Raw genomic sequence first — 22,808 nt, forward strand, 5'->3', positions numbered from 1 at the left:
CACCAAGACTGTATTTATTTAAAAATACTGTTAAAAACAAAACAAAAAAGTAATATTGTAAAATATTAAAGTAACTCTTCTATTGTAATATATTTTCAAATGCTATTTATTCCTGTGATGGCAAAGCTGAATTTTCAGCAGCCATTTTGTCCCGTTTTCAGTGTCAGATGATCGTTCAGAAATCATTCTAATTGGCCGATTTGCTGCTCAAGTAACATTTCTTATCAATGCTAAAAGCAGTTGTGCTACTTAATATTTTTACCAGGTTTCTCTGATAAATAGAAAGTTTGTATTAGATTTTTACAAAGGCATTTATTAGATTTTTTTTTTTTTAACCAATGGACTGTACTGTCACACTAGATAAATTTAATGCGTCTTTCTTTGCTGGATAAAAGTATTAATTTCTTTTAAAAACATTACCCGAACATTCTGAACGTTAGTTCTAAATATATAGTCAAATATACAACACCACATTTGATAACATTAGTCAACATGAACTACCAATAAAAAAAATACTTCTAAAGCATTTATCAATGTTCATTTAAACAGACGCTAATGTATTATTAAAAGTGTTTTAATAATATTTAATAACGGTGCAAAAATGCACGGTGAACAGTTGCATTATTTCAGATTTTTTTTCTCAGCTTACACAGACTTACATAGATCAACTGTCATCATATGTTGTTCAAAGTTAATCTTTAAAAACATGAATAATAATTTAATAGCACTATTAAATGTAACCTTTTGAATAACATTTTCATATTGCACATCAATGTTGTGATGCCAATAATAGCATTTAAAATGATTAATTTTGTGTTTTACATATAATTTTTGTACGCAAAATGTATAGAATAGAATATGGATTTTTTATTTTATTTTGTGCATTTCATCAGTTATTGTCCCTAACATCAAAATAGTCACCGTTTGGTAACTGTAATATCTGCATCTCCACAAAGAACATGAGGCCAGTGCATTTTTGGAAGGATTGACAAGTGATTTATTTATTAAAACAAAAAATTCAAACCTGAAAAGTAAAAAAAAAAAAAAAAAAAAGTAACCAAAAATCTCCACTGGACTGGAGGACTGAGTAACAGTGCATATAAATAAACAGTACACGGATCAGGAGGATTACTGTATAAAAAGGGTGAAAAGGATAACCAAAGGAAGAAAAAAAAAAACATTTTAAGGCCATAAAAAGTATACAACCACATTTTGGAAACACTGTTCAGTTTTATTTTAACTTTAAATACAAGTCTGTCATTTGGAAAGGGGCGCCTACCATGTTTGATTACAGGACTTTGATACAGTCAGTGCAATGGGTAGCTAGGCCTACGACATAGTTTACTTTTGGGTAGAAGATTTTTCCTTTCGAATAAAAAAAGTAAAGCTAAAAAACTAGGGATCACCACTATGACATACTTCTCAGTGATTTAAGCAGCACTTATTTTTTGTATGTTTTTTTTGTAGCAACCCTGTTAACATCTAATTTATATCGATGAAGAAACCAATGTAAAAGTAAGGCTTTTTCTTCATCTCGACTTTCTCATCCAAACCCCTAGAGACCCGAACTCAAAGGCTCAATTTACTAGCATATAAACATATTTGGGGCTTTTTTTCGTTGTTAGATATTACTATTATCTCGCAATAATATTCTATGAAAGCAAAAGAATATTTAAAGATTTGATTCTTAATGAAAGAACAGGTTTCAAGAAACTGGTAACCAGTTAGAAATATAAAGTCAGGGGGACAAAAGTTTGTGGGATAAAAGGGAAAGTGCATTTACAATTGAAATAGTAACTTTAAAAACAAGTACAAACTGCCTTTTGCATTAAACTTGTCATTTGTACTCCAGAGTTTTTTAGTAAAAGGCCTCAAAATGTGCTTTTAAAAGTGGGGCGTCTCCAGGTGGGAATTCGCGAAGGAAATCTCCGATCGGTGCTGTCAGAAACGATTACGGGCTCCTTGACATGTCAGATCTGTGTGAAAGTGTCAAGCCTGTACACTTTTTTCCCTTGCTCTGTAGAACCGAGATCCCAGTAACAACGACGCATGTACCGTCTGACGTGGCGGCTGTAATCTTACATGTTCGTTCTTGTTCCTGACAGCATTAAGACGTAATAAACATGAGCCCAAGAGACAAACAGGCTGTAAGGGTGATGGAGAAAAGTGTCACTACAGCACCAGTAAAACACAAATGATAGGAATAGTATAGGATATATTTATATCTATGTATACGCATATCTATACTCGATTTAATGCTAAAACAACCCGAAAATACTCATCTAAAAACCAATCTCAATACTAGTGCAAAATGTTTCGTGCTTGTTGAATGAGACCCAATAGCCTTATGTCAGGTGCCCCAAACAGTTGTGTATTCGTCCCCTTGTATTTATCGCAAAACACGATGTAACATTTAACCTCCGTACATTCAATATATTGGACTAACCAGCCAGTAACTACATGGATCTGTAATACAAAAGTGCAATATAACAGCTTGTTGTATTGATATTATACACTAGGTACAAAGAGTATTGAAGAGTGTTTGTACACAAGTATTAGGAACACCTGATATAAAAGGAGACCCGGAGGAATGTCTGGTCTGGTTAGGAGCGGCCGCTGCTTTTTGTGACGGAGCTGGATAGGGGGACCAGTGCGGAGCTCTTGTTTCTGGGGCTTCGTTTTGCTGGTGTCTTGCTAGGACCGACGGCTTTCTGCTTCACTCCCTTCTCCAGTGCTCTGCCACACACTCGATTTACCAGACTGTTGATCTGCTCCTAAGTAAAATAGCGTGGAATGATTGATGTTGCACATATACTTTGAGACATCAATGGTAAACAGATGTACCAGAATAGCATATTATGCACTATACGCAGTATACGCAGAATACTGCAGCTAAAAATACAATGCAATGCAATGTTAGATTTTTAACATTATTATTCATTATTAGCAGGGTTCTAAATTAGCTTTTTTGATCAACAGCCAATGTGAATTTCAGATCAATCAGAATTTCCACTAGCCAAAAACACATATTAAGTACACAGAGGTATATTAGAGTACTTTGAGTAAATTACAGGGCTCGATATTAAGCCTTTTCATGTACTTCTCCTTCGGACAAGTAAATCTGTCATTCACTTTTCCGAGTAAAAAATGAGCTTGTCCAGATTTATTTATTATTATTTTATTTTTTTGTAAATAAATGTTGTAAAGTGTTCAATCAGCTTGGATATATTTTAAATCTGCATATTTGTGATATTTTTACCTTTTATAAAGGGCATTTTTTTATGCATAATGTATTATTTTTGAGGACCTATTGACATAAATGCAATATCATATACATAACTATATTTTCAGTGGTGTTACATAATGTACTGTTATGTTTTTATTACCTTAGAAAGAGCCATTTCTATCTGCATACAAAAATATACCCCTTACAGTGAAATTGCCATTTTGCTCCGCCCTCTTTCTACAGTAGCCCTAAACGAACAAACTGATCTGCAGAGTGCTAGCTACTCTCTGCAGTCTCAGTAGATGACATCTTTGTCCTGTGTCGGCCACCGTAGCTTCTCTATTTGCTTCAAAAGGACGGAGTGAGTGGTTGCAATTCACAACCTCACCCTTAGATGCTACTAAAATGTACACACTGCAACTTTAAATAAGTAAATAACATTTTTTTTTTAAACTTTTAACATGATTTAATTTTACACACTACTTGCAAGAAGTAGACAAGCATTGTACAGTTAATTCTATTCCAAACGTATCAATATACTCGCTGTACCTCAGTGTAACGAAACATCATCTTGAGGCCACGAGGGGACCTACGCTTCTGGATGTATCGAAGGGCACATTCCAGACAGAAAACAACATTATCATTCTCGTGAACAACCTGTTAAAGAAAAGACAGGGAGAGAGTACAGCATGTTTGCTAATATGACTATACAACACAGCTAGAACAATTAGCCTGGGGAAATTCCTTCACAATTGAAAACAGACCACTAACTTAGTAAAAGGTACTTCAACTCGTGGTTATTTCTTTACACATATGCAAGGTTATTTTCGTAAACGAAAACTGAAACTAAGACTAAAACTATTGGTCAAAAAACATTTTCGTAAACTGCAATAAAATTTAAAAATCTGAATAAATAAAAAACTAAAACTAAACGAAACTAACCACTCTTACTAAAAAACTAACTGAAATAAAATAATAATTAGCAAAAATAAATATTCGTTTTCGTTGTTAATAAGCTCTCTTTAAAGGGTAACTAAACCCTAGAACAACTTTTTTTAGTTAATGATCTGCAAGAATGGAGCTTTATTATTATTGTTCATTGAGTCGAGTAAATGTTTTGACAGTTGGGTTTAAAGTGTTTAAATTCTATAATATATGGTATAAAAACGTCTTAGTGCTGCCCTCTTAAGGTTGAACGGTGGCTATTGCAGTTGAATTTTCCTATTGGACGTTATGGTACTTCGTTACGTAGGTTTGTACTTCCAACGGCTCACTATCCACGCCCCTGGCACGAGCTCACCACGCCCTGAGAAATGTTTTCCGTGATCACATGATGAGAACGGCTTCAGTCCAGTATGAGCGCTCATGTTAAATGAAGTAGAAACATTATGAATGAAACTTTCTCTTCACTTGCTTTCAACATCCTAATTAAGAAAATACAGATATATAATGCAGTTGTAAGTACATGTTAAGCTTTTCTTCTGATAGTTTTGCCACCTGTCATGTCTACAGATAATTTTCATACCTCAGACGCTTTCAGACAAACCCTGACACGCAAATGGTTGCCGTGGTAACGAACAACAAATCCGTAACGTGCTAGACTGCGGGCGTATGTAGTCTAACTTTTATTTAATGCATGAGGAATATTTAATATGAGGAAATCTGTTGTAATAGGCTATTAGGTTTGAACTTATTGGTCCTGTGATTTTTTTTTTAGTGGCATTCAGTATAAGGATATGGCTGTTCAGTGTTCATAGATTAGTTAGTGATCTCATTCTCTCTTGCGCTGCTGCTTCGCTAGCATGAATGAATGAATGAAAGCATCGTATGCATCGGGAGTTAAAGCAGTTTGAGCCAACAAACTCTGTGTCTACAGACATTTCACCCTCCTCCACTTCAGGTGAAGGTGGTGGAGAGAAGTCCTCTACTTTAGATGACCGCTCTGTTGCAAAACTACTGTCCTCACTCCAGTCACTATCAATCTTTGCGAGTCTGACAGCTGTCAAACAAGTTGTCACTACGGGTCTCAGGTGCACGCCCCCCGCTCAGCGCCGCCCTCGTCTCGTCCCCTCTGTCTCCGCTGGGCTCTGCCCACTTTTGCAGCATTTTTCAAATATTGCCAGAGGGCGGAGTTAGGCTGTGAACAGGGGTTTAGTTACCCTTTAATGTGGTGGAAAATCTGACTGTGGCGGTTGAGGGAGTGTCTATTGCGCAACTGCGCGTGAAGTGATCTGAGGAGGAGATTAACCGCTGTCCTGTGACGGACGCGTGCAGACAGTCAACACGCTAGTCCTAAACGGGAGTTCACAAAGAATCAATGCGTCCGTGGCAGTGAAAGGGGAAATAACACAAGGTAATGAGATGCACGTTGAACTTCTTTTAAGCTCACTGTTTTAGAATGCCGTTTCTTACGAGACGAGAGACGCAGGCGCAAAAGTCAGCAACTATAAACGTTACTAGCCTACTGTGCGTTTGAGATTTCATGTTTGCATAATATTGACAGGCTCAAAGGTGTTATCATAATCATTTACTACTAATAATATTATTATCTGTGTGGAGACATTTCCCCACAAAGTAGGGAATGCCAGGACACACACACACACACACACACACACACACACACACACACACAGGTTTGTTTCACTATATAAGTGAGGACATTGCATGGACTTCCATTGATTTTATATCAGGTTAATGATATTTTATATCCCCTAACTCAATTCCTATCCCTAAACCTACCCATCCCAAGAACGTGCAAAACAATAGATTTAAATAAAAACATGTTTTGGCCGATTTATACGCCTTTTTAACTAGTGAGGACCAGCCAAATGTCCTTACTTATCAGTTATCATAATATTTTACTAGATAAGTGAGGACATTGGTCCCCTTTACAATTATAGCACAACAAACACACACACACACACACGCACGCACGCACGCACGCACGCACACACACATGTCTGGTGCGCTATCTTTGTGGGGACTTGCCATATAGACGGTTTTTATACCATACAAACCATATATTCTATCCCCCTACACTGCCCCTGCCCCTAAACCTACCCATCACAGGAAACTTTCTACATTTTTACATTTTCAAAAGAACTCATTCTGTATGATTTATAAGCTTTTGTACCCATGGGGACCTCAATTTAGGTCCCCACGGTGACACGAGTCCCCATGAGTCTGTGTGCATTCAGTTTGAAGTCCTCACCAGGCTAGAAAAACATGTACACACACACACACACACACACACACACACACACACACACACACAGAGCAAAACAGTGTGTAGACACTGCTAGCCTACATTGTACTACTGAAGAAATTAAAATAAGCTTTTAATTGTTTAACAATATTTCATCTGTTATGAGTGAGTTTGTCTGGAATTTATAATTTTTACTTTTATATTTTACGTTGCATCTATTTTGTTCTTTAAGATAGATCCTGTATAGGTCATAGTTTGACTCAAGCTTTTTTGCTCAAAGGTGAAGACCCAACTTTATGCATGTTTTGTAAGACCGTCCTGGGTTTAAACAATAATGCTCGTTTATCAAGTTATTTCACTTAAGGATGTTTAGTAAGATTAAACTCTAATCTGTTAATTAAACTTTGCTGAAATTAAAAACCTTGATTTGGTCTCTACACTTCATTATGGTAACTCTGCTAAACTATAATTACTAAAACTAAAACTGAAACTAAATAAATAAAAACTAAATAGAAATGTATTTGCAAAATAAAAACTAAACTAAAACTAGCAAAACCATTTGTAAAACTAACTAAAACTAAACTGAAATTTGTAGCAAAATTGAAAACGATAATAAAATAAAAACTAATTTAAAAAAGCAAAACTATAATAACCTTGCACATATGTAGAATAAAGTGAGGAGTATTATTGTAAATTTACCATGGAGAGGTAACACAGATGCTGGCACACTTGGCAGCGCCTGTCAGCCGTGTCTTCTGTAAATCTCAAGCGTTGCTGCTTCTTCTTGTCTGCTTGAGACTCGCAGTGTGTGCCGTAGCGCGCAGACAGACGGAGCCCGGCTTCGAACAGATCCCTGCGCTGGCTAATCTCTGCATCCCTGAAAGTACGGAATTTATGGACAGTTTCTGAGAATCAGCCTCAGCTAGCATTTAAAGATCTTTTAATTCTCACTATTCATTTTAATAACACTTGAATGTAATTTTTAGCAAAATGCAAAATCTCAAAATGAATTAAAAAAAATTCAAACGGTACATTAGAACATTGTGACAACATAATTCATTAGACTTTTTTTATTGTTCTGTTTCTGTAAGGACATTCGATTATGAGTTGAGACTCAAAGGGTGAGTTTCAGACAGACCTGAGATCTCTGATGAGACTTGAGACTGCATTCATGAGCTGCTTGTTGTCCCGCTCAGAAGTAGCGATCTGGTAGAGCAGTTTCTCCGTGGAGAAAGGCTCCTCTATACGACGCCGTTTAAGGTCCTGCAAAGCAAACATGACACACGAGCGTGAAAGTCAGAGGAAGCGCCATCATCCCACAGGACTTAGGCAAAACCTCACTTACAAAAATACAGCTCTATTTGAGTTAAACCAAGCCAAGTTCCAGCTGGCTTTGTCCGTCCGTGCGTCGAGTCTCTCACCTTAGCTGCCTCGTAGCCCAGTTTCATCCACTGGGGGTTGGCGAAGTGCACAGTCTCTGAGACACTGTAGCCACAACACACCTTAGACACAAAGGTTCCTGGGAAACATACCATGAACTGACCACTCTGTTGCACTGTCCGGTACACTTTCACCCCCTTTCGACGGAGCACCTCTGGAGAAATCTGTCGTGAAGATAACGAGACAAAAGTGAAATGATCATGTGAACATCCCGTCAAACCACATTTTCATTTTCATTACAGAATGACAGTGAATTTAACGGGACAGTTCACCAATAAAATACAATTTGAGCTACAGAACATCAAAGATGATTTTTTTATTTATTTATCAGTTTTGAGACAATGCGGTACCAAAAAATTTCAATGTTGTCATTAAATTGTGAGTTTTATTCAGAACACAAAATCTGATATTTTGAAATTTCTTTTTTGTCCATATAGTCCAGAAAAGGAAAATTTCTAAAGAACACAAATTATGATATTTTGAAAAATGGAATAAAAGTGGGGTTCAATGTTGTTTAGGGTCCCATTTACTTCAATTATATGGACAAAAAAAGCTATTCAAGTGAGTAAATGATGACAAATGTTGTGTTGAAGTGTTGAAGAAGGTTACGCTTTATTTGAAAGTGTCCATGTTACAGTGTCATTATACATTTAAGTACAGACTAATAATAATGAACCATATTATATGTACTTACTATAGGGTTAGGATTAAGGTGTTGTTTAGAGCTAATTGCAAGTAATTATGCATAACTTTATAGTTTTTACTACAGTAATTGCATGTAAAGTGTAACAAGGACCCTGTAAAATAAACTGTTACCCAGAATCAGTTCAACTCTCACCATAATGTTCCTCTCTAGCATCTCCAGCCCTGGAGTGCCGTTAGCCTGTAGCAGTGTGTGTACTACTTTGTCAAGTTTTGATTTCTCTTCAGCTGGAATACAGTACCTGAAGAGAAGAGATACATTTACTAGTGGTGTCAACAATCATCGATTCAGCGATGCATCGCAGTGCGGGCATGCGCGATTTAGCATCGATGCGGCAAAATGCCATAATCGATTGTCACCGTTTATTTTCTGGCCTTGAGTTGGACAATAAGTTGCCATATCCAACAAAAATACCATATCTAATACCTGTACCATTCAATTGTATTATATTTAAGGACATTTATGTCAAACATACAGGAGAGTGATAATACACACATAGCAGCCAATAAAATTCAATATCTGACTGCTTGTATTGCCTCGTGACTGATTACAAATTTGCCTTGTTGTGTGCAGTAGAATTTTAATGGATCGCAATTCTTCGTAGAATCGAATTGAATCGAATCGTTATCTGTTGAATCGAATCGGGAGGGCAGTGCCAATGTACACCCCTAACATTTACTATTAAATATTTGTCTGCTATCACCAGACCAAGCTCAATTTAAGATTGAACATTGATCTGTGGAGTCTGCTGTGTATTTTCTACTGCACAGAAGCGTGATCAACGGGCAATATTCAAATGACTCTTTACCCAATTGTATAGACCTTCAACCAATCAGACCAAAAGAGGCGTGTTCAATGGGCAACGACCCATCGCTGCTCTAATACTATCCGTCATCATGTTAAACCTGCCAATAGTGTGCCAGATGGATAAGCCAGTCTGTGATTGGTTCCCGCAGTAATGTAACAGAAGCAGTAGAAATCAATGTACAGGTTTCCAGACGGAATTGCGGGGCGAAATCAAATCGCTGGCAGATCTGGCTGGGTTTAGCCAGTCTAATGGAATATGCCATTGGGTTCAGTTAATATCAGCTGTAAAGGGTGACAACAAACTCTTTAAACTCTTACCAAATGCAGTCAGCACCAGTGTGTAGGTAATCGATATATGGAAGGCTGTTCTGGTCCCGACACCAGCATGAGGTAGAAAAGACCATGCCTATGTTCAGCCAGGGTATGGTCACTCCTTCATGCAAACACAAACATAACACACTGAATGCCGACAGCTTTGCAAGCAAATCAAATATTCAAACCATTCTAAATGATCTGGTTTGGTAAATATATACCAAACAATATAATTTAACTCTTGATCATCAAGGTGTTTTATTGAACGCATGAAAGTTTCGGAAAAAGCTTGGGATGTTACCTGGCACAGCACCAAGATGACGTAAGATGGATCCTGAGTTATTGGAAAGGACAGTAAGATTCCATCCATGCCTTGAGACAAACAAGACAACAAATCAAAGTCATGCAAACAATATTTTATTGACAATTTTTTTTAAATTAAAACATTTTTTTTATTATCAGGACTTTACAGTAAGGTTGTATTTTAAAGCACTTGCTAATTTGAATAATATTATATGTATTATAATTTAATTTATACATTTATATAAATTTGATTAGATTATATATATTATAATATTTATTTATTTTACTAGGGATGCATAATATATCTGACAAAAATCGAGCCTGCTCATTTCCCTTATTTTTATACTATGATTTTAAAGTTAATCTTTAAAAATACTACTTTAAATTAAGTTAAGGTGTGGTCAAAATTAATAATTAATTTTCATACTATACATTATAATGTTGAGATGCATGAATTTACTTTAAATTATTTATTATAGTGTCTGTCAAATTAAAAAAATTAAATTAAATAAATAAATGTTATATATAGTGAATATGAATCAAATAAAAAAATATAGTTTGTAACTAACTGATGCATGTTAACCTATATAACATTATTGAAAAATATTAACCTTTTTCTAAACCCTTACTTTGAAAATGGCTCAGACTTGCCCACAGGGAATCCACTCCCATGAGTCTTTGTGTCAACTCTCCCACAGTGCACAGCAACATGGCTTTCCTTTTCCTCAACCAATCTCCAGTACTCCTTCTGCAACAACAAAGTTACAAAAGGGCATAACATGACAGGGAAAAATCACTGATTCCTGCTCATCGAAGAGAACTACAGCTCGTCCACATGAAGATATACCTCAACTTCAGCAGTGTCTGGCTCTTTGCTGAAGCACATGTTCATAGTATTCCTGGCTGCCCTGTAGAATGTTGTCAAAGAGAACGATTTCCCCTGAGAATGACAGACAAACACTGAACATCTACACCAAAGAAAAAGTGTTTTAAATATAATTGCATACATGCATCCCAAAGGTAAGCAGATATACCCTGTATATGCACTTGTGTTGTTCATTTATCACCCCTTCTTCCTCCCCTCTCTTCTCTAGTCTTCTCTGCCGGGTGGTTTTCGCCGTGGGATCCAGCTCTCTGAGGTGCTCGCGTGCTCCGCTCCGGTGCAACGCTCCGTTCACCAGCCCGTTTTTGGGCTCGCAGCGTGGAAGCAGAAGAGCGGCATGCTGAGATATGTCTCCCTGGCCCTCTAGGGGCCCACTTCTTCTCTCCAGGGTGTCCTTCTCCGCCATCACTTCCTTCTCCAACTGGGTCCTCTGGGCTGGTGACAGGGAGTCGTAGGAGAGCAGGTACTGGCAGTACGCCTCCTGGAGCTTGGCCAGCCGATCTTGAGCCGAGCGCGGGATGCCTAGGAGATCGGCGAGCCGGCCCCACGTCTTCAGGTCTGTCACCTGCTGCATGCCCCCCATCTCATTAAGGATCTGGAAGAACCTGGCCAGGTCAAGCTCGCAGCCACCTAACAGGAAGCAAATACGTCTAGGTATTGTGGTCTCTTAAATTTTCCTTCACTTTTATCTCTAAATGTCTGCGCACATTACCCATTAGTCACAGGCATTCAAACAGCTCACATTAGTTAAGTGGCACATTGAAACTAAAGGAGGATTTAAGGTTGGCACGAAGGCAGCAGTGCTGATGATTTTCGCCATTCGGTCAACAAGAGGCCAGACTGAGCCGTCTATCTGAGTCTTGGCACTAGACGCACTGTGTAATCTCATCAAAGGAAGCTGCCCTCACTAACATGAGCTCACTAATCTGTCCAAACTGGACAGGTCAGTGACTGAATGACCAATAGAATCCTTTTAAAATATAGTTACGCAGCCTACAAGTGAGGACAGATGACATCTTACTTATCTAAATGTTAATACAGTATAAAACACACCTCTTACTGTCTGAGCTAACACATGAATTTAATTCACTTCAACTGAACTTGGATTTAACAGACTTTGTAATATGTTATGCCTTTGATCAGTATTAGGAAAGCTATTTTGAAACTGCAGCTTCTAACTAACATGCAAATCAAAATTTGAGGTAGTTTCACTGCTGGTAGCAAAGGTAGCTAACTACACTGTAGTTTCTTAAAGAGATAGTTCACCCAAAAATGAAAATTTGGTCATTATTTACTGACCCTAAAGTTGTTCCAAACCTGTATATATTTCTTTGTTTTGCTGTACAAAATGGAAGATATTTGGAAGAATCAAGTAACCAAGTAGATATCAAAATTTTACTTAAAGGAACTGTGTGTGAGAAATGTATTTCTATTAATCATAAAATGGCCCTGATATGGGGGGGAGGTACACCGCATTAACCTTACATAAACAGTAAACCTTACATTGCAGTACCAGTTTTGCCCACAATCTTACATACACTTCATTTAAACTGATATAGTCACAGTAAACAACTAAAATAGAACCTAATTAAAGGAACATGAGTATTTGACATACGTAACTATGTTTTGCTATAAAAGAATATTCAGAAAAAACTGATTTGAATATGATGAACTAGACTGGCTAATGCTACATATGGAAGAGAGGAGTGTTTACGACAAACCGATTCACTAGAATGAATCAAAATTTCAAATGTTTCAAACTTAAGCCCGGGTTTCGTTAAATGGACAATACTTTGATTTTTCCCCATCTATTACAAACTGATTCACCACAAACAAATTACATTTTCCAGTGCTGCATGTGTGAGAGAGAGGAGCATTTAAAGGGTTTGTTCACCCAAAAATGAAAATTCTGTCAATAATTACCCTAATGTCGCTCGACAACCGACAACATCCGTTCATCTTCGGAACACAAATGAAGATATTTTAAAGACCCATAAAAAGGCACTAAAGACATCGTTACAAAGCCAATCTCACTACAGTGGATCTACAATAATTTTATGAAGCAACGAGAATAGTTTTGCGCAAAAAAAATAAATTATGACTTATATAGTCAGATGGGCTATAATCAGATGGGCTGATTTCAAAACAAAGATTCGAACGGTGATGAATCAGTGTATCAATTCAGGATTTGGATCGCCAATGTCACGTGATTTCACCAATTTGGCAGTTTGACACAAGATCCAAATCATAAATCAATAAGCTGATTCTTAACGGTTCAACACTTTGTTTTGAAATCGGCCCATCACTATACAAGTTGTCTTTTAGTTTTTTTGCGCACAAAAACTATTCTCTTCGCTTCATAAAATGATTGTAGATCCACTGTAGTGAGATGGGCTTTGTAACAACGTCTTTAGTGCCTTTTATGGGTCTTGAGAAAGGAAATTACTTTGTTGCCAATGAAGGCCTTTCTGAGCCTTCAGATTTCAACAAAAATATCTTCATTTGTATTCCGAAGATGAACAAAGGTCTTACGGGTGTCGAACAACATTAGTGTTTGAACCGCGAGAGGAGTCTACTTTCACCTAAAAGGTTACTTCAGTGATTTAGCATTAAGCTTTGTATATAAACTGGTTCATTAATGTAGTAGAAATGTGAAATAATTTTTGAATTTGGTGCCTTCTAGACTGAGAAAAGACAGAAAATGTATTTTTTTCTCATGAGGATGAAAGACAACAACTCCCAGAATGCACTTGCTTCGCTGCCTTATAAGGCCACTCCCAAAGCTACTGCTCACTAGATCGTTTGCCCACTGCGTTCATTTTCATAAAAGCAGTTCTGTTAGCGAAAATACACTACAATTAAAAACTGACAGTGTCTGTTAATATAATGTGAGAGTGCCGATCGAGTGTCTCACAGCACAAACGCAGCAAGAGTCCGAGTCAGATTACGATCAAGAGAGCTGAGGTAAGCGCGACCATGGCATATAGTCACAGCGCGTGTTCAGTCTGATGCGTTTTCAGTTCATGCCTTTGAAACCTTAACTTTCATAGGAATTAATTTGAAAAGTTGAAATACTCACTTTGCTCCGTCGGCCGCTCCGTTTACATGAATGCCGGCAGCTGCCCGAACGGAGCTGTGAGTGCGATCCCGTTTCCTCATGCACGGGTTGCAATAATGGGGAAATAGCTCCCTCTACTGGCTATAGTCTTTAGCCTCTGGCCAAAAAATCATCAGATGATGCAAATTGATAATATTTTTGTCATCAGAGGATTTTTTCCTTCATGTAAGGTCAGAAATCACTCTTCCACCGGATGACCGTTACTGAAAGCAAGTGATTATCGCCTCGCTTCAGAAGGCCTTTATTAACCCCCTGGAGCCGTATGGATTACCTATGATGGATGGATGCAATTTTTGGGGCTTTAGTTACTATTAACTCCCATTATAATACTTGGAAGAGCCAGGATATTATTATATAACTCAAATTGTTTTTGGCTGAAAGAAGAAAGTCATATACACTTGGATGGGCTGAGGGTGAGTAAAGTATAGGATCATTTTCCTTTTTGGGTGAACTAACCTTTTAAGGCAAACTGATTCACTATAAGGGCAAATGCTACATTTAATAGAGGATGAACATGTAAAAACATACACTACTTTAAATAAAGAAAAGCTGAGCTTATCTCAGGCTTGTTAGTAGCGTCACTACTTTTAATTTGTTACTCCTCAACACTTGGTCTTAGACTGTTAAATATGCCTACCAAACTTTGTTTTGGATCTCGTGCAGCATTTCATACCTATAAGTGGAGGCTCTTCCATATTAATGCCTTGTGTCCGCAGGTGTCTCCTGATGCAGGCCAACCGCTGTACGTTCGGGCCCCAGCGTCTGCCCAGCTTGTGCACATGCTGCACGTACGAGACAAAGCGCATCTCCTCTTTAAGCTTACACTCGGGGCGCCAGCCCACTGGCGGAACAACCCGGTACATCCCAAACGCCTCCGCTTGCCCCTGCACACACTCCATATAAGCTAATGGGTCGTGGAACTCGCGTGTGCTGGGATAGAAAACGGGAACCTCGGTGACCTCCGCGCTACGCCGACCTCGCTCTTTAGGCTCAGCTGCGTTGATGGGCTCAGTCGTATTAGAAGGATTGCCTTGTTTTAGAGCATTGCTTATTTTGGGGGTCACTGATAGTTTCGGGGAGTTGGCTGGTTTCAAAATGTCCCGTGTTGAGGTAGTGGGGCTGTTCTTGGCCAGAACGGTGGCTTTACAGTGCATTTGTTTGGTGAACATGAGCTTCCCCGCCGTGGCCCGTTTGGGCCGCTGCGATCGTGGTCTCACCGGCGTCTCCTGAGCTGCTTTCCTACTTCGCGTCTCCAAGGGAACCACTTGCACTTTGGCCCTCTTAACCTCGACCTCTGCTCCAGTCAGACTAACCCCGGCTAACTCCAACTGCCTCTTTGACTGTCTCAGTCCGTTTCGTCTGGGTGGGAAAGTGTCTGTCCCACACAGCCTTCCAGCGATTGCTGGTGATAGCACCTGTTTTTGCATCTTGGCGTGGCTGGTTTGGGCTTTTCCTGAGTTGGAGTGTGTGTGGGTGTGGCGTGTGTGTGTGTGAGTGTGTGTGTGCGTGCTCAGGCTGAGCTTGGCCTCTTTGAGCAGTCTGGCTTTGGTGTAAGTCACGTGGCCCTTGGGGTATTTCACAGCTTTGGTCGGGGGAGTACGGAGTTCTCTCGTCTTCCTAGAACTGACGGCGGAGGCTCCCGATGTTCCGTTCATTTTGGGGGGCTGAGGGATGACAAAAAAAAGTGTAATTTATTTACACTGTACAAAAGTGATTACACACACACACAAACACAAACACACACACAAAACATATTTCAAGCTGCTGCCATTTTTCTATTTTATCTTGTTTGAAACATGTGCAACTTCTTAGAAATTAGAGGGAAAAAATGTATACATGTTGGTTTCATTTAATTTTAAAAAAAATTGTTTTATATCCTTTTCAAGAAAAGTTTAAACTGACCGACTCATCATCATATTTTTAAAAAGTTCATAAATATTACATATTTGGGGAACCACACTACAGTTTAAAACTTTTCCTTGTCAGTTTATCTGATATTTCAAGAGACATACTGACAGGGGGTCTTTCTTTATAATTTTCCGTTTTATGCTTAAATATAAAAAATATTAATTATATTAATTAATATAAAATTATTGTTTTTCAAACATTATTATTTTTTTAATTAACAATATTAGAAAACACATTAAAAGTGTTTACATTTTCAATTATTAATTTTTAATAGTGATTTCCCCCTATTTATTCTCCTCAAAAAATATTCTAATTAATTTCAATACAGAATTTAAGCTCATCACAGAGATGTAGTCAAGTCACTGTATGTATAAACTGCAATTTTAATATTGAATCTTACTAGAGTGTCATTTCATTGACCCTAATATTTACATTAATGCATTTGACACGTTTATCCAAAATAAATTACATATCATTCAATCAGTACATGCATTCCCTAGGAAACAAGGAATCATTGTCATAGTTAGATTCACATGCACCTGTTTGAGCTACAGTAAACACTGTGGTTTTGCAATTTGCTCTTCTTTTACTGACATAATGTAATTTGAAAGCAAGGGCTGAGGCTGTGAATACATTACTTCCTCAAATTTAATGGATAACAGCAAACTCCAATTATTCATTCTCAGAGTGACCACATTCTTCCACTAGGGGGCTCAGTGGAGCAGTTCTTTCATTCTTTAGGGAGCTCACGCACGTGACCTGGGCCATGTACTATGTTCCATCTGCATGTGGTGGGGGAAGGGAGAATATTAATTTGTCTCAAAAACCAAAGTTCTTGACAGAAACCACAACAGATCTACAAATGGTCCACCGCATAGAGAGACAGTTCATGTTTACAAAAATGGGACACAGTCCAGAGTATGTGTTACTTCCACACTCCACTGGTTTTGATTGTGTGTGAAGAGAGCGAGGGGGGTTGGGTGGAGGAGAGATGACATCATGTGTTGCTATAGGCCTGCTGCAGGATAGTAAGGAAGGGTAAAGCTAACCCTATGTTGCCATAGAACGCTCTGGCAGGAGGGGAGGAAATTTTGATGAACACTCAAATTGGCCTACATAGTCTCTATTATCCCACTGTTCCGAACTGACTGAATTAACAGACATTAATGACACTGTAAGCGTTGGAATATAATGTTGTAATGTGTGTTCATGGCACAGTATTTCTTGAAAGTGGGGGGAGAAATATATATTTTAATTATTCATCATTTGATTACAGTTAAGGACATTCAGAAATCAGCTAAGCATGTGGTGTATAACAGCAAATAATATCAGCATGTGAAAATAAATCTTAGCACAATAATAGATTCTCGGTCATAAAATCTGGCTATGAAGCTCCCACAAAGAAGCAGGTTTTCAAGGTATAAATACAAGCAGAATCTGTCATAAAATTAATTATATTCAACATTTACCTAAACATTTATACATTTGATGCCCTAACAGCCCGTGCTTTGTCATTACAACTTAATTGTTTTGTCATCTAGACATAAAATTTGGTTAAAGGGGATGCCTAATGCTTTTTCATGCATTCTGACTTATTGACGCTGTTAAAGAGTTGGATTATCATGCTATTAACATTTCCAAAGATTAAAAAAAAGTTGGACGTATTCATGCTTCAAATACACCCCTTAAGGATTCAAATAAGTGTCAGAAAGTTTCTTTCGAGTATGGACCTGTATGACGTAATAAAGGGGGAATTCCTTAAATGGGCACTTTTCTCGGATGAGCGCCTTCACCAAGCGGCAATCTCCCCCAGTTTCTCTTGAAGCCAATACAGAAGACAAGCTACTAGAGACGAGCTCCAGAAGGGAGCAGAATCTCATTGAGCTCCATGTTAAAATGCCTAACTTAACAGCAGGTTGGTTTTGGTCTATACAGCTAATTTTGCCCTTCATGACAACTGTCAGGGGGGTCAATTTTTTATAACTCATTTGTTTATATTAAAGCCTTAACGTTCTGCATAATTAAGGGTGTGGCCACTTTGAATGACAGGTGGATTGCCATTTGTCTGCTGTCTGTTAGTCCTCACATCACCTGAGCTCCGCCCACCACCCACCTCTTTGCCCATTGTCAGTTATCCGGGAGTGACGCGCGATGATGTGTTGCCAAGATGGCAACGGCCAGCTTGACCCTACTTTACTCTTCAAAACTGCTCTTCAGCATTCTATGGGTTACGTCACAGACACTACGTCCATACTTTTTCACAGTTTGTGGCGTGCACACATCAAGCAGAGCAAAAGCAAGAGCAGAAGCCCGGCCATCAACGAGCTTCGTTTGGGTTAGGGAAGCCGTCGGCAGTGCTGTCATTTTGTTTTTAGACCAAGAAATCAACAATGTCACTAAAGTGTGTTTCTGGTTGTGAAGGGAAAATAACCGTGTTCAGCTTCCCAAAGAATCCAGTGTTAAGGGAACAGTGGATGCAGTTTGTTTTTCCAGAGCAGCAACGGAGTTCTGCAAGTGTGTTTGTTTGTTCCCAGCATTTCGTTGACGAATGTTTTATGAAAAAGGCCCAGTTCGATGCTGGATTTGCAGATCGTTTGAAACTGAAAGATGGAGTGGTCCCAGCAATAATCTTTCAGGCAATAAGTGAAACTATATAAACTCCAATTGCGAACAAAGCACTGTGTTTTATTCACAATCGGCACATAAGTGCATATAATGTAAAGAACACGAACGTATAGTGTATCAAAAAATATCCAGGGATAATACCATGACGTATTCCATGTGTGTGCTTGTGACTCTTTAGCTCTGTCCACCTCACGCCTCCACAAGTTCAGCTGTTTTTGGAAAGAATCGGCACAGCGTATATCTGTCTTTTATAAATATGATAAAACTAAAGACTCTTTGGAGATATGAAGGATGCAATACTCAAGATTAACATAAGATTGGCAGAAACTGTGTGTGTTATGTACCCTTTAAGATCTCAATTTGAATGTTACTTTCTTTTGGAAGCTACAACTTTATTGTGTTAGACACTGGTTTTGAACATGTGGACAATTCGTCTGCTAACCAGTTCAAGGGATTGGGACGTCTGGATGATGTTTGACAGATGCTGACTAAATGGTTTACAGTTGACCAGAGAAATTATAAACAATATTTATTTTTCTCATGTGGGTCATCTAGGTCAAAATGAAAGAAAAAGACAATTTAGGTTGAGATCCTGTGACAACAACAAACAAAACAAATCCAGCCTTGCCTGTTGTTTATGTTCTTGTACAGCCCTGTTGGGTCGTAGATTGTGTGTAGTGGATGTCCTAGCTGATGCTACAGAGTTTTTCTCCTTCCCATGGAGCCTGTCTTTCCCTCTGGCCCTCAAACTGCTTCCACGTTCCTCAGCGGCTCGCGTCTGCCCGTTAAATACTAGAAGAGGAGAAGAACACAGCACAGATCTAATGTTAAGTCATTTAGCTAAAATTAAAAGAAAACCACAAAAAAGATGCAACATGTATTTATTTAGATTTGATGCATTATGGGTGCACAGTGGTTATTATACACACTGAACTGATTTAACCAGATTGTTTCCCTCCTAGGCAAACTAAACCATGATGATTTCGTACTATATTGGGAAAAAAGACCCAGTTTTGAAGCTTTCTGCTGAATGGTCCAGCTGTACCTGACTGCTCTGCGTTCTACTTTCTGTGCGCTTGACTTGTAAATTGCTCTTATAAAAGAAGACTGCCAAGCAGCTAACAGAGTCAGCATAGAGGCCTTGTCTAACACATGAGAATTTATGGGATTTTAAAGCTCAAATATTGTAACAGCAAAGCTGCTTATAGCTCTCACACTAACATCAATAAATCACTAAAACCCAGTAACACAAATGACTGAATGGCACTAAAAATGCTCACTTTGCCCTGCGTTGACTGTAAGAAGAACTTAATATTGCATGAAAATCTACTATAACAGATTTTCATTCTTCCTGAGAGCCACCCACATTGAAGTTGGACAAAAGAAGCAAAGTTTTCAAAGTTTCGAGCCTCCATTAGCTAAACAGATGGTGAAGTGAACAGAGAGTCCAATGTTAGCAGTCAAACACTAAACAAGTATTGAAATGCTCTTTGGGTCACTTAACTAAATGAAAGCTTCTAGAGGGACCAACTTATCATTCAAACAGTTTGGAGCTCGGCCAGCAGCGCACATAAAAGTGTCATATTTAGCGTTTGTTCAAGTATGTTATGCAAGTCGATGGGGTTCTGGTTTGGTTATAAAGTATGGACGCTTAATATGACTCCCAATTTCATTAGGAAGCACAGAGAGTTCTCTTCTTAAGATAGCCCACATACAAACATGACACTGTGCAGAGACTAGATGTAGAGCAGCAGAACAACTTCTGCAAAAACCTGGTCAGTGTTTCACGGATCTCAACATGATGGGACACATTTGAGAGGAATAATCTAAAATAAACACCTGAAAGCTGTTCTCAGTTTTAGACACAGATACTGTGTTTATCCTTGAAGTCCAATCTGACCTCGAAACCCCAGCAAGGTGACGGTTGTAAGGGTGTAGTTTGTCAGGAGCCCCTCAGACATGTGTCGAGTATGTGCAGAAGTATTGGGTTACTGAGGTGTCAGATTACACTGCAGATTTTGCTGAGTGGGTAACCGGGTCCGGTTACAAACCCAGAGAAAGAAATGGGCCAAGAACTCAAAACACAAGGACGTAGTGGCGTTCAGCACTTTATTAAATGGAATCTCAGCTAAATTCAGCCTGGCCTGTTTTATTCTGTTAGCTATAATTAGCAAATCTCAAGAGAAAGAGGAAAATGAGGACAGTGACCAATGGAGTCATTAATAATAGATATCAAAATAATGTTTAAATACTTATCAATACACAAATAATCATATAAATATGTAATATATAGCATATTTGTAGCACAACTTACTCTTTAACACTTACATTAATACACTTGTATGATATATTTTTTTGTAAATAAAAAAAAATTAATAAATGTGAAATATGCTTTACCATTAAAATGTTTTGAGGATGGTAAGATGTTTTAATTTTTTGAGTTTCTTATGCTCATGCTCACCATTTAATTTATATATATATATATATATATATATATATATATATATATATATATATATATAAACATTACTACAATTTAAAATAACTGTGATTTATTGCTGTGACGGCAAAGCTGAATTTTCACATGATCCTTCAAGGTGTCGTGAAGATGCTTTTTAAAATACTGCTGTCTGAGGTCAGCTTATGCCGTTTGTGTGGTTTTTACATTTAAAAACATAATGAATAAGTAATAGGCTTTTTTCTACCCTGGTTTTAAGGCTCTCTCATGGAAACCTCGGTACTGAAGACTTGGAAGTAAATGCCCACGGATATGATTGCATAAGCTTTTGATATTATAATGAGCTTTCGGCTACCCGAGAGTACACGTGAGGAATTGTTTTGAAAGCGTATGGGAAAACGGCAACCGGAATGATTGCCCACAGAGCTTGCAAAATATCTTTATCAAACAAACACAGTGATTTATCTCTCATCCACCCTCAATTAATTGGAATGTTATTTTTTATTACTTGGCCTGCTCGATCGGTGTATATAACCACGAACCGTGCATCACACGACATACGCACGCACAAGCCTCACTGCAGAGTCAGACAATTCAGCATGATCAAAACTTCAAGTCAGGTCAAGAAAGTGAACAATGCACATCAAGAAAGGAATGTCCTTTCACTATTTAAGATAGCCTGTCGGCAGGCTGGTTATACGTTTTGGTAGCCCGTCTGGAAAACACATAGGTTTGGGATGTTGGGCTTTGCGAGCCCTGGCCCATACATGTCCGAGTCTGATAAATTCTGGATTCTCCAGCCTGTGACAGCATGCTAAATTATGTTCAGTGAGACGCATACACATTATCAATAGATATCAAACGATCTTCACAATGCAATACTATCATATATAAAAACATGTTTTACTCCTATAAGTGTGTTGCTTCATTCATCCTGTCTGCAAATCCAGTCTCTTGTTTATAAACGAATCAGTGGAGAAATGAAGAAACAAACGCACAATGTCTTCCCCACGTGAGCTGGATATTCATACAAAATAAAGTTAATCCATGCATTTATAATTTTGGAATCCGAATTAAGCTTATGCGGCATGTTTATTGCTTGGAAGTTCGATCCAGTTTAGCTCCACGTAGTCCTATGTTATGCACATTCGCAGCTCGATCGTTTACTGAGCCAGCTGTCAATAAAAGTTTTCAGCTCTGAAACTTACAGGATATTCTTAGATTACCATTCAATTTTATATATCAAAAGCTCAAGGGAAACTTGATTTCTCTATTCATGACCCCATTCAGAAATCATTATCATACACTGATTTGTTGCTCAAGAAACATTTCTTGTTGTTATTAATATTAAATATTATTATTAAATATTATTAATATTTTTGTGGAAACAGATATTGTTTTCAGTATTCTTTGATGACTATAAAGTTCTAAAGAACAGCATTTATTTGAAACAGAAATCTTAAAACATTATCAATGCTTTACTGATCAATTTAGTGCATCCTTGCTTAAAGCATTAATTTCATTTTTTTTTTTTACTTACACCCTTAACTTTTAAATATTATATTATATTAATATCATCCCTTTTCTTTTTTTTCATGTGTGCATACTCAGACATTGGTATAGAGCAAATGTAGGCAGTCTGACAGTGAGGGCTGTGTATAGTCACGACTCATTAACTGTATGGTGTGGAAAAAGGCATGGCCATAACTCACCTCACTAGGGCCCTTAAATGGAACCAAATGTCCAGCCTGTCTGCTACTGGCAGTGCAATAATACACTACACATGCTACACAGTAAAATGGACTGTAAAGTGCTATTTT

The 22,808-nt window shown here is 38.0% G+C and overlaps 1 protein-coding gene across 3 annotated transcripts in view; it reads right to left on the reverse strand.

Annotated features, from left to right (window-relative positions):
- Positions 1-971: 971 nt before the first annotated feature.
- The window catches only part of jarid2a (jumonji and AT-rich interaction domain containing 2a), a 46,915-nt gene continuing 25,078 nt past the window's right edge, over positions 972-22,808 (reverse strand). For 2 of the 3 annotated variants that reach the window (XM_067448665.1, XM_067448663.1), the window contains 13 exons: positions 19,159-19,322; positions 14,671-15,661; positions 11,031-11,509; positions 10,844-10,936; positions 10,626-10,744; positions 9,995-10,065; positions 9,700-9,814; positions 8,710-8,815; positions 7,853-8,035; positions 7,570-7,694; positions 7,131-7,308; positions 3,776-3,883; positions 972-2,774 (listed from right to left, as the gene is read on the reverse strand). In XM_067448665.1, coding sequence (XP_067304766.1) covers positions 2,604-2,774; positions 3,776-3,883; positions 7,131-7,308; positions 7,570-7,694; positions 7,853-8,035; positions 8,710-8,815; positions 9,700-9,814; positions 9,995-10,065; positions 10,626-10,744; positions 10,844-10,936; positions 11,031-11,509; positions 14,671-15,661; positions 19,159-19,322 — 2,903 coding nt within the window. In that variant the 3' untranslated portion in view covers positions 972-2,603. The remainder of the gene's footprint in view (positions 2,775-3,775; positions 3,884-7,130; positions 7,309-7,569; positions 7,695-7,852; positions 8,036-8,709; positions 8,816-9,699; positions 9,815-9,994; positions 10,066-10,625; positions 10,745-10,843; positions 10,937-11,030; positions 11,510-14,670; positions 15,662-19,158; positions 19,323-22,808) is intronic. The other variant, XM_067448664.1, reaches the window with a different exon arrangement.

The sequence above is a fragment of the Pseudorasbora parva genome, chromosome 7, assembly GCF_024679245.1.
Source record: "Pseudorasbora parva isolate DD20220531a chromosome 7, ASM2467924v1, whole genome shotgun sequence".
NCBI lineage: Eukaryota > Metazoa > Chordata > Actinopteri > Cypriniformes > Gobionidae > Pseudorasbora > Pseudorasbora parva.